This window comes from Papaver somniferum, chromosome 2, assembly GCF_003573695.1.
Source record: "Papaver somniferum cultivar HN1 chromosome 2, ASM357369v1, whole genome shotgun sequence".
Lineage (NCBI taxonomy): Eukaryota > Viridiplantae > Streptophyta > Magnoliopsida > Ranunculales > Papaveraceae > Papaver > Papaver somniferum.
This window is the reverse complement of record NC_039359.1, coordinates 200,437,442-200,453,893: the sequence shown is the minus strand read 5'-3', so window position 1 is coordinate 200,453,893 and position 16,452 is coordinate 200,437,442. Positions and strand designations below refer to the sequence as shown.

The 16,452-nt window shown below is 36.1% G+C and overlaps 2 protein-coding genes and 1 long non-coding RNA gene across 3 annotated transcripts; 2 read left to right on the top strand and 1 right to left on the bottom strand.

The window, feature by feature from the left end:
- Positions 1-2,327: 2,327 nt before the first annotated feature.
- On the bottom strand, positions 2,328-7,887 carry LOC113350214 (gamma-tubulin complex component 2-like). Its single transcript, XM_026594320.1, has 21 exons — positions 7,714-7,887; positions 7,576-7,631; positions 7,400-7,445; positions 7,140-7,274; positions 6,917-7,048; positions 6,470-6,553; positions 6,280-6,378; positions 6,058-6,149; positions 5,577-5,649; positions 5,350-5,502; positions 5,133-5,252; positions 4,968-5,021; positions 4,467-4,550; positions 4,282-4,356; positions 4,050-4,181; positions 3,848-3,973; positions 3,649-3,756; positions 3,421-3,483; positions 3,079-3,153; positions 2,783-2,979; positions 2,328-2,663 (listed from the first exon to the last, which is right to left on the bottom strand). Exons 1-21 carry the CDS (start codon positions 7,786-7,788, stop codon positions 2,537-2,539), a joined length of 2,106 nt encoding a protein of 701 aa, XP_026450105.1. The 5' UTR covers positions 7,789-7,887; the 3' UTR covers positions 2,328-2,536.
- A 2,415-nt stretch (positions 7,888-10,302) lies between these two features.
- Positions 10,303-11,113, top strand: LOC113354374. Its single transcript, XR_003361846.1, has 3 exons — positions 10,303-10,574; positions 10,716-10,734; positions 11,049-11,113. It is a non-coding gene; the product is annotated as an uncharacterized LOC113354374 (long non-coding RNA).
- A 33-nt stretch (positions 11,114-11,146) lies between these two features.
- LOC113352577 lies at positions 11,147-14,972 on the top strand. Its single transcript, XM_026596386.1, has 6 exons — positions 11,147-11,156; positions 11,294-11,392; positions 12,650-12,704; positions 12,820-13,516; positions 13,932-14,428; positions 14,816-14,972. Exons 1-6 carry the CDS (start codon positions 11,147-11,149, stop codon positions 14,970-14,972), a joined length of 1,515 nt encoding a protein of 504 aa, XP_026452171.1.
- The last annotated feature ends 1,480 nt before the right edge of the window (positions 14,973-16,452 follow it).

Genomic DNA, 16,452 nt, shown 5'->3' with positions numbered 1-16,452 from the left:
ATATGGAAGTTGAGGAACCTAAAGCAGTTTTGCTACAATGGAAGAAAAATTATGACGACCATATTTTCACTATGTGTCTTTGTGTCCTCTGGAATTTATGGAAGATGAGAAGCAACGTTACTTTCTAGTTTTGAAGCTGGCAGGTATGGTTACAAGTTATGTCTTTCGTATGAGAAAAAATCTTAGAGTTATCAAGATTCAGTTAGTAATCCTCAACAATGGATGACACCTAGGATTAACTGCATCAAAATCAAAGTTCCCGAACAAAAGTGTTGTTGGTGCCGTAGCTAAAGAACATTTGGGCACGTAAATGGGATTCAGAACTTCAACTTGTGATGATACTCATTTGGTTCTGGCAGAGGCTAAAGCCGTAAACTTGGGTGTTAACTTGGCATTGAGACATAACTTTCTTAAACTTTTATAAAAGGGGATGCTTCAAATGTAACAAAGGCGATTTTGGGCGATATCACTGACATTGAATGGAGCATTAAATCTCTGCTGCTGAAAATTAAGCGTCAGTCAACTTTCATGATATCAAGTTTATTTCTATTCCCAAATAAATAAACTCTATAACACATTCTCTATGGCAGTTTTCTATGCATGATAATATTGATTGTGGAAGCCCCTTTGTCCTTTGAAGCATTCCCTTTGTCCCGTCTGGTGTTAAATATAACTTTAAGAATGATTTTTTGGGGATCATGATTTTTTTTGGGGACCATGGTTCTATTTTTAGTAAGACATTTAGAAGTAAATCTAGGTCACTCCTTATCTAGATATTTATATTAATACCTAAACTACCCTCTTGATTAATTTTGGGTGATGATTAGTGAAATCATTAGTGAAATGATTAAGCTAAAGAAGTAGAATTATTGAGAGAGTAAAATTAGAGAAGATGAAGAAGAAAAACGTGGAAAAAAAAAAATCCAATTCACTAAGCTTGAGTATTCAAGTGATGATAGCTCATCTGATTCTTCATCTCCATCCTCTCCTAGAGTATTTGTTAATCTTCACAATGATCTAGATATGAGTTATTTCTTAGATGGTGAATGTATTCTTCCACAAACTCAATCTCAAGATGAAAATGATGGATTTTACCAACCACAACCGTAGGAAGAGTATTTGGATACCCAAGTATACTTCTAACTTAGATAATGGTGGTTGAATTGGTCCAAATATTCATAAAACTGTAAATTTTTATAAAAAATTCCTGCTAGGTTCAGGTAGTTCGGTTACCAAGTGTGAAGAATAGGTAACCGAACACGGAGTTCGGTTAATAAATGTCAAGAACATATAACCGAACACAGAGTTCGGTTTCTTTCTTCAAACACGCAGGTAGCCAAACTTTAGTAATAATATTTACAGAGGTATGTTCGGTTAGTTCAAAAACTTCAATGCAACCAAGTTCCCAACCGAACTGCAGGTTAAAAGTAACCTAGTATTAGAAGTTCGGTTGGTTCGCAAACTTCAACATATTTTGCGAATCAACCGAACTGGGCTTATATATGCATATATGCAATTAGGCAGACGTTCGGTTACTACGAAATTTATTTCTTGGTGAATTAGGTAGAGTTCGGTTACGAAGTTTCAAAGGTAGAGTTCGGTTACAAAGAAAACTTAACATTTTTGCGAACGAACCGAACTTTTGGACTTCTCATTATTTTCGTAAACTAAAGTTCGGTGATATCCTTATTTTGCGAAGGAACCGAACTTATGGACTTGTGTTGTTCTAATACAAGGAGTTCGGTTAAAAGTATTTTTTGCGAATCAACCAACCTCTGAGTTCGGTTAAGAAAAAATTAATTCGTGATAACCGAACTTTTTGCGACGTAACCGAACTTTTCTCTGGAAAAAAAAAACCTCCATTAAACCTCTCTGCAACTTCCATTTTCAACTCATTTTGATGATTACTTCTCATTTATTCAACCAAAAACGAATGACAAGTAATGGGTTTGTGAAAATATCTTTGTTAATGTTTTTAAATTAAGCTATATATGTATATAGAGTTGGTGGTGGTGGTAATCGGTGGTTGGTGGTGGTGATAATCGGCGATGGTGGTGGTAATCGGCAGTGGTGGGTGGTGCTGGTAATTGGAGGTTGGTGGTGGTGATAATTGGAAGTGGTGGTGGTGGTAATCAGTGGTGCTGGGCGGTGGTGGTGGGAGGAGGTGGTGGTTATATATAATATGTAGGTGGTTATTAGGTTGGTTTTAAATTAAATTAGGTTAAGGGTAGTCATTTCAACGCTTTAAGACACCCCTTATAACTATAGGGAGGGTGGCTTAATAAAATCATGGTCTCCTCAAAAAAACCATGGTCCCTAAGAAATCATTCAACTTTAATGAGGTAGTCTAAATAAAATCCTTTTGGGCTTTTGGAAGCCCCTTTGTCCTTCAAAAATAAAAACAAAATAACTCGGCCACCTAAGAAAACACGTGGTTTCTTCAACCAATGCACGATATTGTGAGAGGAAAAATATCAAATATTCACAATCAATTCTTTACAACACGGGAACAAGAAAACAAAGGGTCAGCCACATATTATTGGTCTTTTCCAATGCCGAGAATCCACTGCGCCAGATGTGTTAAGTATGGTTCTGCCTGTGAATTGTTGCTTAAGATTGGTCCTAGACTCTGAAGCTCACTGTTGAACTCCCTCTCGAATGTCCTGCTCATTTATTCGAGTCACGCAAGGAGTAAACATAAGTAGATGTACCATGTACGTGTGAAAAAATTAAGCAAAATCAAGAAAACAGAAGTTTGGATCTGTATTCTGAAATTTCTTACAGAAGAGATTCAGTGGCTGTTGTTGCATCCTCGGCAGTTAACTTTAACGCCTGAAGTTTGTTCCTTGATCTCCAAGGCTTAGATTTATCAGAACTGGTAGATGATACGTCTGACCTGGGAAGGTAGATGGATGATGAAATCAACCACTGAGTTCCTGCTGCATAGTTGAGGCATATTGATTTCAGCTTCTCCACTTTCTGCAATGAAAAAGAAGACGCTAGTGGAATGAATGCCCTTACTATAAGAGAGACTCTGTTAGAAGATAAAAATGATACAGAAAACCGCCAGTTTCTAACCTTCAGAAGTTCAGGTAACAGCAGCAAGCATTCTTTCAGACACTTTTGAAGGAAAAAATCATGGTACTGGATAACCTGCCACAGATATACCATCATACAGAGATATTACTTTCAAATATAGCATATGAAATTTCCTTGTTGGATGACTATTGTTTATCTTATATAAATCATCTTGCCATGTAGTTGTGTATAGTGTGTTTCGTCTTAAAATACGAAAGATTGTGATTCCACAGTTTCACTAGTATGTGCAAGGAGCACAATGCAGAATTACCTTTGAGTTTGAGATCAGACTTCTAGAAAATAACAACGTCTATTAAAAAATACAAGAGAATAGAAATAAACCTCGTCAATACTCTTTGCAGTTTGAAGTTTAGCTAGCATTACGTGCCAATTTGGTTCAAGAACCTAAAAACAAGATAGCCTCAAGTGTTAGTTTAAGCGCATAGAGGATACATGTTAAATTCAAACGGGTCAAAAAAAAATTAGTATTCCTATAAAAGGCAAAGAACAGTAGAATATTTGTATTAAAAAAAATGGTAGAGCAAAGATAACCGAAATAACAGGGATCACCTCAAACGTCAGGTAGTGTAGAAGGCTATTAATAAATTTAAGCATGCTACGGCAGAGCAACGAAGATCGGGAGATAATAGTTCCGCGAGTATTTACAGCACGGATTCCCTGCAGTTATAAACCAAAATCAGTGAAAGCACAAACCAAAAGATAACAAGAAAAACAAAGGAGTCGTCCTATTAGGTTAAGTTTACCGTACTTGATGTATTTGCCATGCTCCACAAAGTTGGCGATTAACATGTTTACAGTGGAACAGGAAGCGGAAAATCAATTGGTATTTTGTTAAGGCTTTCCTCGAAATCACGAGGGACAGTGGCCATCGAACCTAATTTCAAAACCAAATGTTAAGAATAATTCGATGAAATAAGAACGATGGATGGACAGTGATAAAAGAAAAATACCTTGTAACTCAAAGAGAATGCTTCCAGACCAGTGATGCTTATTGGCTCTTCTAAATCATTACTATCAGAAATAGGCTTATTGATTCCAAGATCTTTGAGTGTGCCCAGTCTCTTGAGCAATGAGGATCTTTCCTGAAATGTAAAGAAGAATCGTGAAACAATAGTGCAGATTCAACTCCTATCTTCCAACCAATAACGGAACAAACAAGATTAAGGATAATCACCAACTTACAACATAACATGTCAAGTCCTCGTGGCATGGATCTGCTGAAGCAGCAGTTGTGCGTAGGGCAAGGTCCAAGAGAGACTATGTTGTCAAGGACATAAAAACTTGAAGAGTCAAGTGTTTTACATGGAGCTAGTTCAAATTGTAAAATTCTTAACCGAGATGTAAAGAAAAAAGCCTTCACAGCTGACCTGAAGTTTCTCCACAGAAATCTCATCAAGCCTTTTAGCAAGCTCATCTCGAGCAATGTCCATAAAATGAACCAAGAAATCCCCCTGATGACAGTAAGGAACTCACTCATAAAGATTATGAAACTACCACTACGGTTACTCTTCATATGTTGAGCTTATATGTTCGAGTAATTTTGGGAATTTCAAGTTTGAAGAATTTTCAGTCAGCACAAAAACCAAATTCGCCAAAGAGAGAGTTAGTACTTTTTCACTGTTTCCAATAATGAGTATTTTTATGTGAATGGTTAGCCTATTGCAATTATGTATATTGTAATTAGATGTTCATTATTTTACAGTGGATGGTTTTTCTGTTTTTTCTTCATTATGCAGTAGTAATTTAAGGGTGTCAAGATCTGAAGATTATATGGGTGATTGTGGGGAAATAAATCTCTACTTGAGGGAGAGTTTCTAACGCATGCTTATGGTTAACTACATAACTAAAAATGTAATGCATGACAATACCTGATCGAGAAGGAAATAGTGCTTGATAGACAGAAGCTTTCCCATGAGATCATACTGTAGCAAAAAAGGATAGAAACCCTCACTATTGTGAACATAAGAAGCAAGAGGGAACACTAGTAAGAAGTTACACTTCTAAATGATTGAGCAACAATATCTGGAGCACACCTTTTCCTTTATGAGATTCAAGAGCTCACCACTAGCAAAATCATAAGCAGCCTTTATGCATTCGAGGTAATGGTGATTCGACTCAAAGCTCGTCAATTTTGCATTCTCCATCATAGGAACCTGTCGACAAATAATTCACTCAGAGCTATTTGCCACATTTTAACATGAAGACTTGAAAAGAAGAAGATTGAAAATAAGCATTATAATGTAAAACTACCTGAACACTGTGCCCACATTCTCTCATGACATTTAAATATTTTCCTGTGGTCAGAATTATCCCTGCAGCATTTGTGAGAAAACCAGGAATTTCATCTTTAAGGCTGTAGCGTTGTTTCCAGTATTTGGCATCATAATCTTGAGTGAGGGACTCCTATTGAAGTGGAATATTAGCAATTATAATGGATAGTTAACAGTCACACTTAGTAAGGAATGACGAGCATATACCTTTTGGAGTGCTTTGTTCTCAGCAATGAAGAACTCGCCATAAGGATCATTTATGACCCCTTCGTAGACCCATCTAAGGTTTGAATGGATACATTTAATCATCAGAAAAAGATGCAAGACATAAGATTTAAAAAAAAAAAAAAAAAACCATCATAAGAGTCGGTAGTTTCAGCCAAACTCTCTAACGTTAATCTACGGTGCCAGTAACTCCCATCCACATACACAAGAATTAAGTTCCCCAAGGGCCTAAGCCTCTATCCATGTTTATATTTTAGTGAGTTCTTTTTTTGTGTGTTCTTATTTTTTTTTGGCAACATACACAAAAAATGGATGATATTGTCTTGTTGCTAGGTTTAAGTCTTCTAAAGACGGAACTTTAACAAAGTAAAGATGTCAACGATTCTCGGAAGCATGAACATGCTTGCAAGTGTAAGAACAAGACTACTAAGGAAATTATGTTAATAATTGCGCAAAAAAATACCTTTCCAATATACCAAGGTAAGCAGAACTTGCGCTTTGCATCATCTTCTCAAGCAGTGACCTCACCGCATGATCGCCAGACATGGCCTTAGCCTGAAATTCATAAGAGCCGCAATGAGAACTACACAAACAAACTGGTTGAGACATTTCACCAACAGCAAGATATTCGACCTTAAAATAAAATAATAACAAATAACAAATGTAGTAATAAAAAGCATTTAACCTGGCTTTGCAACAGATTTAGAACCGCTGAACCTGTGAAATTGCTTGCTGAAGCCTTCTTTATTACAGCTGATAGAGCTTGCATTGATCCCATCATTGGCTGCAAAGAACGAGAAAAATTCATTGTGCTATACGTGAAACTGCGAACTAAATGGTAAAAAAAAAAAACAAGAGTTGAGAGAAATCTGAACCTGACAGAAGAACCAGAAACCTTGTATGGAAAGTCTCCCGAGATGAAACTGGTGTTCTAGCTGAGCCACCATGGCTTGGTAATCCTGACACACGTTACAGTACATCCTCAACTGTTATTTTGATTCAGGGAGAAAAATCCACTTGCACCATAAATTAAGCGCACAAAGGTGTGCTCAAACTTTGACAGGGTAAACAAAAGAAAGTTTCACGCCAATGTATAACTAGAAACTTTTAAATGGAAAACTATTGCATTCAAACTCTTCTCTCTTTAGCAAAAACAGAAACAAATCCACTTCCTCAATTAAAATGGTACTACGATAGAATGCACATTTTTTGGTTCTGCATACTAATACATATCTACAATCCCCCTGTTGCACATAAAGATAGAATTAAACAAATGAGAACTAAAATATATTGCAACTTGAGAATTAGCCGAGAAGTCCTACTAGCAGAAGTGCTCTTAATGCGGCAGCAAAAGCATGATTAACCAGTCCACTCTTGAATTGAGACCTTGACTCAACAAACTCGTTTATCAAAATAAAGTTCTCGCACAAAGGAAAAATCCGCTTAGTAAGCTCCTGCAACATAAAATCAATATCAAACAAGTAAAATTTAAACAAATCGCTAATCTTGCAAACTAATAACTTCCTGAGCTACTACAAGACTCACCTGAAGTGCTAAATCCATAGATGCGTCGACCTGGAATGTAACTTGACTTTCACTCCCACGAACCCTTTTAATTGAAGTATATCGACCCTCAATTCCAACCAAAGCCGAGAGGAGATCATCGATAACCAAGAGCTCCTAATGAAATAAATTCCACGAATTTTAAAAATCAAACCTCTTTGTGGAGCACACTTATACTTGAGCTAACTTCTCAAACAAAACTCTGTAAGTATGTATTACACACCCAATGCTAAAACACAAACCTGAACAGAAGCATGGTAACATCCAATAGGACTTTCTGAACCCGGACTGTTTCAAATTTACACAAATAAGTATGAGTAAGAGACACTACAAATATTGGAATCCAAGTATAGTAGCCAAGATTTATGACTCGGACCGAGTCATAACACAGTCGACACTATGACAAAAATGCGTATACCTGAAAGTGTTTGGAGAAATCCCTTGCTTTCCTGATTGAGAAGAAACCCTGGTTTCCTGAAATTCAAATTGATTTAAGAAATTCTGTAAAATTATAAATGAAATTCAGCGGGGAAAATGGAGAGGAAATGAGTAAAACCTGATGAAATCGACCGGTGAGGTAAGGTCGATCAACATTCCATCGAGGAGTTGATGGGAAAGCAGCTGTATCCATAAAACAAAGATTTGAATTTCCGAAACCCTAATTTTGAAACGAATACTCTTGGAAGGATTTTTTGGGAGAGGGGAGGGAAAAAAGAGGGAAAGGTTTTTGAGTGAAAAATTTCAGTGAGACGAGGCTTTAACTTCTTAGAATTAAAATTACATAACGGTCCTGTACAAATGTTTTAATTAACAAAAGACATCTCTTCTTTTCTTTTCTCTTTTTTTGTTTTTTTTGTTTTCTTCTTTACAAGAATATGGGTAAGGCCTATTCCTATGCACATGCCAAAAAAATGGTGTTTGGCATACCGGGTGGCATGGCAAACCATTTGCGCCATTATGGGAAAACTAATAAGCGACTGAGTTTCTAACGGGCGATATTCATAATATCGCCAGCGATATAGTTTGTAACGCTGGCGATGTTCTTTCTCTCGAGCGATTTAAATAATATCGCTGGCGATATTATGATTATCGACCAGTAGTTATTTTGCAACGGCTATTTCCCTCCTAATGGTTCTTATTTATACGCCCTTTTACTTCTCCAGATAACTCACCCGTACTTCTACAGATATTTCACCAATTTCCTTTCCTATATTCTCAATTTTAGATTTCATAATCATCAATGTCGAGATCCAATGAAGAGCGGAATAGTATTATGAATCGGTTCAGATTACAGCAAGAAATGTATCATAAGAGGTTGCAAGAACTTGATGATTAGGAATCTGAAGATAATAAACTAATCAAAATTTTGATGCTTGTACATACGGACCAAATACCAAGAGTTCCAGAACCCAAAGAAGTATTATCAAGAAGATATACGTATCGAGGGAGGGAATTTTACCACCAAAAGCTTATGCATGATTATTTTCTTCTGAACTGTGTGTACTCTGATCAAAATTTTCAAGGTCGATTCTGCATGCCTCGTCATCTGGTGAAAAAGATTATTGAAGAGCTTTGTCGAGTAGAACCTCAATTCAATTATCAGTTTGATGCACTGAATATTAGAGGTCATAGTCCTGAACAAAAAGTTACTTCGGCTTTAAGGATTCTAGGTTATGGCACTCCAGCGGATGCGAACGATGAGTACCTTCATATGGGTAAAACAACTTCTTACACTTACCTTTCATTATTCTCTGAAGTTGCGTACCTTAAACTGCTACATTAAAACTTAAACTGCTACATTTAAACTAAAACATTAAAACTTAAACTCATACATTAATCAACTTAAACTCATACATTAATCATCCAGAGGAACTACTACATCATACTCATCATCAGTTTCATCATCATCATCATTGGGTTGGTTGTTAGTAAATCCAGCTTTCTTTTCAATGTGTGCTTGAATCCTGTCAAATTCGATTTTCCATACATGTTTTTGTTGCGCGTTCATAATTGAAGTGTTAGCTTGAAGAATGTTATGCTTGTCATAGTCAAACCCAAAATTTTCTTGGGAAAGACGACTTTTCTTACTTTCCCGGTTTTGAGATTTCCTATCAACTTATCTTTGCTTCTCGACGGTCTTTTGATGTTCCATAAACTCCGTCATGTTAAATCCTCCGGAACTCCCTCCTTCTAGAGCTAATTTTTTAGCCAGTTTTGCGGTGCTCCTCCCTGGAAGTTTTCCCTTAGTATTACCCTCAAAATAATTATTGAAAACTTTGTTGGCATTTGAGCTTGTTGGGGTATCTGGTGAATAATTTGATGGACCTGAAGAAAATGGTGAAGAATTTGGTGTTGAGGGAGAAGAATTATATGGTGACCTTTCAGGTACTTGTTGATTATTTGACAAGTATTCTGGATTATATTTGTTCAACCCCTTCAAAATATAATAACAACTTTCAAAAGCGAACTGTTTACCATGTCTTCGTTGCCAATCTGTACGAACCTCTCTTTCAAAATCAACATCAGTGTGACCACTGTCCTTGCCTTTTCTCTTGGCTTGCATTATTAATGCAACATAAGTGGCAACTTCCTTGTTGATTACAATGAAATGTTCTGACAATCCTTTCGCATCACGACCATTGATGTTCATGGTTTGTTCTTCATAATTCTTAAATATGTTATCCCACATGGTGTTACCATGTTGTTGTGCACCGTTGATACAATCTTGGGTAAAAAAACATAATTACAACAAATACATTCATCTTCTGCCATGGTGTATTTTGCACCATGGACTCGGGTTTTTTTAGCTTTGCCTTGACTTTTAGATTGTGAATCCATTTCACAAGAAAATATAGATAGTTTTAGGTTTGAAAAAGATTGAGAAATTAAGAAATTCTATAAAGATTTAGAAATTCTGGTGTGAGTTAAAATGATTTTGAAATTAGGTATTTATAGAGGTGGAAAACTGTGGCCGTTAGATGATGAATTAATCAGCGGTAATCATACAAGCGAGCGACAGCTTGACTAGCGCTGGCGATTGACTGACCAACGAGTAGGGCTGGCAACGGATAACCGATATCCGATATCCATTTCCGAAATCCGACATCCTATAGGATTTTATCCGACATATCGGATATCGGAATCGGATATTTTATCGGATATTTTCTCTTAACGATAACGATATTGGAATAGGCCTTTCCGTTAGGTTAATATCCGATATCCGATAGTCTAGGGGTGTACTTGTAATTTCCTACCCCTAGATATATGTTGCCCGCTGCCGACAGGGAGAACCTAATCGTAATCTAATCTTCTGAGTTCTAGATATTTTGGCAGTGGGAATTTTTGGAGGAGAAAACGAGGACTCGAGGAGGGATAAGGAGATTTGAAGAAGTTGAACAGAGGTCGGTGTGGATCTTGGTGAGTATGATTCTGTAAGTTTTTTGTTTATTTTCTTTGTTTCTCTGTTGATTTAGGTAATTGAAAGTGAGATTGAATAGTTGGATTTTGAATAGTTCGATTAGGGATTAATGATTTAGTTTTTTGTGTTGTTTGAATCAGCTGTGCGAAAATCCTCAAGGTAAGCTAGGGTTTCTTTCAATTGTTTTGATGTTTTCATTCTTGTATGAAGCAGCTTCAACTTCGATTTAGGGGTTACCGGTTTAGTTCATTTTGTGCGTGTGAAATGATATGCTAAGTTCCAATTATTGATTCTTCAGTTAAATGTTGGGTGTATTTTGGGTTAAAACTTCATTTAACCTCTAGTTCGATTTGAGATTTTGGGAAGTTAAAACATCTTATGTTGTGATAGAATTTGTCTTCAACGTTTGATTTGTTGTATTTTCTGGATTTCTTGGAGATATATAGGTAAACTGATGTTTTACTTGCTTGCAGGGCTGAAGACTGGTGCTTGTAACTCTGCAGCAGGATCTGCAAACACGGAGTTTGGAAATACCAAGGTCAGTGTGTCTGTGTGAGTGAGTATAACTTGTATGAGTTTAGGTAAAGGATTAAAGTTTTATTATTGGTTGAAATCGATAACATCCAACAGAGTTTTTCTATTTCTTGAACAACATGCTTTATGCTTTATGACTTTCATGTTCTGTGTTTTACTAATACTTTATTCATGTTGTTCTCAGAATGTCTGAAAGTCATAAAGCATCCAACAGAGTTGGAACTTCAGGCAGTCCAAGCATTGCTATGCTTAAGTGATTGGCTGTCAGACTTCTTTGATGCAGGTAAATCTTCGTTTCTTTTCCTTTACTTAATTCTTTTCCATATTAGAACTGTAACAATATTAATATTAGATGAGCTACCATATTAGATGAGCTACCATATTAGAACTGTAACATTAGATGAGCTACCATATTGCACTTGTTCCAGAACTGTAATTAGAACTGTAACATGTAAAAGCATATTAGATCTCATACGCTAGTAGATGAGCTAATATAGTGTCCAAGTATTGAGCTACCCTAACCAGGTTTTTGTGATTGTGAATGCATATATGGAAGTCGTCGACTGAAGTTGATGCAAAATGAAACCAGCAAAGAAGATCTAGCCTGTTTGAGTGTAGTTTTTTGTTTGTAGTTGCAGACTCTGTTGTTGTTTGTTTTTTCATGTGTGATGTGACTGAGGTGTTTGTGTGGTTTGTATTTCTTACACCTGAACAAAAAAGACTGTCAAAAAACTTGAAGAACAACCTAAATTTTCAGCATTTCTGCATTTGCTTCTGTGACAGGCGTTATCGGATTTTAACGGATAAATATCCGTTATCCGATAGATTAACGTTAACGATATCGGTTTGTATTTTTGATATCCGCCGGATGTTAACGGATATCGGATATCCGATAATTCTTAACCTTAACCTTATCGGATTGTCTAATATCCGACGGATATTTATCCGTTGACAGCCCTACCAACGAGCGACGAAAAGATCATCGAGCGATGGAATCTCTGTCGTGTATGCTTATATGCCAGGCCTGGCATATAGGCATACGAGTATGGAAGTTTGGCATACCCATAGTGGGTGCATATATGTCAAATATCATGTTTTGGCATGTGCATGGGAATAGGACTAAATGGGCTCAGTGCTCTGCAAATCGGCGATCAACTCGGAGAATTTTTTTTTCGTTTACTTCATCGTTTTCAAGGAAGCTAATCATTAATTCAGGTGAATACTTACAGAATAATTGATGATTGGTGTGTTTAAATGATGTTCATATATTATTCCGTTATTTTTGAAACATTTTATCATTAAAAAAAAAAACACAAGGGTTTCTTAAGATGGAAGTCCCAGAAGTAAATCTGGTTACTCCTGTTGAAGAAATTCCATCGATCGATCTGATCAATAATTTCTCAGAAGATATATATGATATATGGAAGTTTTCTCTAATTGGCAGACTCGATTTTTTGATAATCAAATTTGTAGTGCTGGTACGAGTTTGAAAAATCAATGGAAATTAACTGGTCAATGTAAAATGTTTCCTCTGGGAAAGGGGTTTTCACAATCAAATTGGAGAATATGGAAGATAGAAAATACAATCAAAGCAGGTAAATGGGAAGTACTTGATCAAGTTTTAAGGGTCGAGAACTGGATGCCTAATTTTAGACCAGAGAATCAGAGAACATCCTTAGCTATGGTATAGGTTCATTATCCCGGTCTCAGCTTGGAATATTGGGATGAAAAAACCCTTTTAATCATTAGCAGTGCAATTGGAACTCCAGTGAAAGTTGATGAAGTCACTCTGAACTATGAGAATGGTCTTTATGCAAGAGTTCTGGTGGAAATTGATTTGGCAGAAAAGGTCCCTCATAAACTTTGGATTAAAACCAAATATGGAGGTTTTATGCAGAGTGTTCTAATTACAAAGCTTCCTAAATTTTGTCCAAATTGTCAAATTATTGGTCATACTCAGCCAAAGTGCAGAGCAAAGAAGAATTCAAATCAAGAAGAAGGAGAAAAGCAGAAAGCAGGTAGTGTGACAACAACAAATTTGAATGTGACACCAACCAAAATTATGGAGAAATTTGATATATGTGAAACCCCAGTGACTCAGATCAACATTACTGAAGAAAGAGTTCAGATCACAACAAGTAGCATTCCAAGTGGTTCAGGAAAATTTGGATCTCTACAGAATATAACTGAAGAGGAGCACAATATCGGCATGGGCATAATTAGTCCAGCTAAAGTTTTACAAATAGTGGAAGACAATTCTCTAGATACAAGTGTGGTTAAGTATGTCAATGGGAAGAATGGATCAGTATCTGAGGAAAGAATCCCTACTACCTCTTGGTCCAAAGTAATTGAAAAACCAAGTGCACCTGCACAATCTAGAGCTCAAATGAAGAATGCAGATCCTAAGGTAATCCCTCAATAAGTACCAGTGAAATATAATTTTAGGAAAAACCAAGGAAAATGAAGCACAATAGGCCTCCATCCTAAACCATGAAAGTCTTATCTGGAACTTAAGGGGTCTTAAAATACCTAGAGCTCAAGAAAAACTTTGGTCTTTAGTAAATCAATTTAGTCCTTCACTAGTTTGGGTTGTAAAACCAATTTTTTTGTGTACTTCTTATTTTTGTAATAAATTGAATCTACCTGGTATGCAAAGTATGGTGATTCATAATTCAGTCTCAAATAAAAAAAGGAACATTTGGTTATTTTGGAATAAGACATTACCAATACCAATAGTTGTGTCTATGTCAAGTCAAATGATCACTGTGAGGGTTGGAGATTCTTTAATATCAGGAGTTCATGCTCATGTGGGGGTGGTTCAGAGAAGATTTTTATGGTCAGAGATGGAAATGATTAGTGAGTTGAAGATGCCATGGCTAATTCTTGTAGATTTCAATGTTATCACTTGTGCAGAAGAGAAAATTTGTGGAAAAGCTCCAAATAAAAGGTCAATGTTGGATTTCAGCAATTGCATTGATGATTGTGGATTAATTCAAGCACCAAAATCAGGACTACAACATTCATGGTCAAATGGTCAGCATGGCAATAAAAGGATACTTTGCAGCTTGGACAAAGCAATGTTCAACCAATTATGGTTACAGAATTATGCAGATTGGGGTTTCAAGATTAGGTTAAGAATTGCTTCAGATCATGATCCTATATTTGGTGGTTGTGCAAATATTCCAAAGCCAAAAAAATCCCCCTACAAATTTCAGAAAATGTGGATATCTCATCCTAATTTCATGGAGACCGTTCAAAAAAGTTGGTCAGAACCAATTATTAGAGATCCTGCCTTTGTGTTTCAAACAAAATTGAAGAGGTTAAAAAATATTCTTAAAGAATAAAATTGGAATTTTTTTGGGAATGTGAATGTTCAAATTAAAGAAGTTGAGGTAAAAGTTCAAGAAGCAATGGAAAAATCTGATGTTAATCCTTTTGATGAAGAGTATTTGAATGAGTTGGTGAAAGCACAAAATGAGTTTAATACTAAAGAAGTCCAACTTAATGCAATGATGAAACAAAAAGCAAGAGTGAATGGATGAAAGAAGGAGCTTCCAACACAAAAAAATTTCATTCTTCTATAAAAATAAGGCAAGCACAAAATTGTATAAGTGAATTAGAAGATGATGCTGGGAATGTGATTTCAGATCAAAAAAAATAGCATATATTCTAGTAAGTCGCTTTGAGAATAAATTCAAATTTAAAGAATACAAGTAGCAGATTCATTATTAGAGGTTATTCCAACAAAGATTACTGAAGCAGATCAAAATATGTTGGATTCAGTTCCTGATACAGAAGAGATCAAAAACATTGTTTACAGCATGGATCCTGATATCTCCCCAGACCCAGATGGATTCTTATAGAGCCTGCTGGTAGATTATACAGGATGATGTAGTTCAAGCAATCCAATATTGTTGGAGGAAAAAATTTATTCCTAAAGGCCTTAATTCAAGCTTAATTGTTCTTCTTCCAAAAGTACAGGGAGCAAAAAATCCAAATCAGTTTAGGCCAATTGGCCTGAGTAATGTGAGCTTTAAAATTATCACAAAGACTGTAAGGATGAGCGCTCTAATGGAAAATCCGGTGGCCCCTCAACAAGCAGCTTATATAAAAGGCAGATGCATTCAGGAGAAGGTTTTACTTGCATCTAAAATGGTCAATGAAATGAAGAAAAAAAGAAGAGGAGGTAATGTTGGTCTTAAACTTGACATCTCCCAAGCATATGACTCTGTCAATTGGGAATTTCTTTTTCAAGTTCTTCGGAAACTTGGTTTCTCAACAAATTGGTGTGAATGGTTACACAACATTTTCAAATCCGCAAGAATATCTTTGTTAATAAATGGAGGACCTTGTGGCTTTTTTCCAGTTAGTAGGGGGCTAAGGTAAGGAGACCCCCTTTCTCCAATCTTGTTTGTGCTAATGGAATAAGTACTAAGTAAAAATCTTACTCAGTTGGTTTATGAAGGAAAAATATCTCCAATGGTTATCAGGAAGGGTATATGGCCAACTCATCTGTTCTTTGTAGATGATGTTTTTATGTTCTGCGATGGAGGGAAAAAAACTCTACAAAATCTTATAAAGCTACTTGAAGAATATAAAAAATGCTCAGGACAGATAATTAACAAGAGTATGAGTAAACTTTTTATTGATGGTACAACTAATTCAAGTAAATCTTTGATCTAAGATTTGATGCAAATGGAGAGAAGTGATTTTCCTGACAAGTATCTGTGTGTCATATTATCAGCTGGCAGAGTTAAAACCTCAACAGTTTGGCCAATGGTTGAAATGTTACAAATTAAGCTTGCAGCTTGGAAGGGGAGAATGTTGTCTTTTCAAGAAAGATTAGTGCTCATAAAGTCAGTTCTTTGCAGTATTCCCATTTACAACATGTGAATATACAAATGGCCTTCATCTGTAATTAAAATTTGTGAGAAAGTTATCAGAAACTTTTTATGGTCAGTTGATGGTTATGTGAGGAAGTTCAAAACTGTAGCTTGGGATAGAGTTTGCACTCCATTTAATGAGGGTGGACTAGCTATTCCAAGACTTGCAGTAATAAACAGAGGACTATTGATGAAAATGATGTGGAAAATCATGTACTCAAATTAAGATTGGGCAGTTTTCTTCAAAGCAAAGTACATGGATAGAAATGGGCAGAGTAATGCATGGAAACTATCTACTGTGTGGCCAGGTCTTAAGTGGGCATGGGAAGTTCTGAAAGAAGATATCAGATGAAACATAGGAAATGAACATATCAGTATGGCATGATGTTTGGATATGGGATTCTCCTCTAGTGGATAAAATGGGATCTTCTCAGTTCTTCCTAAATAATAAAATGATGAA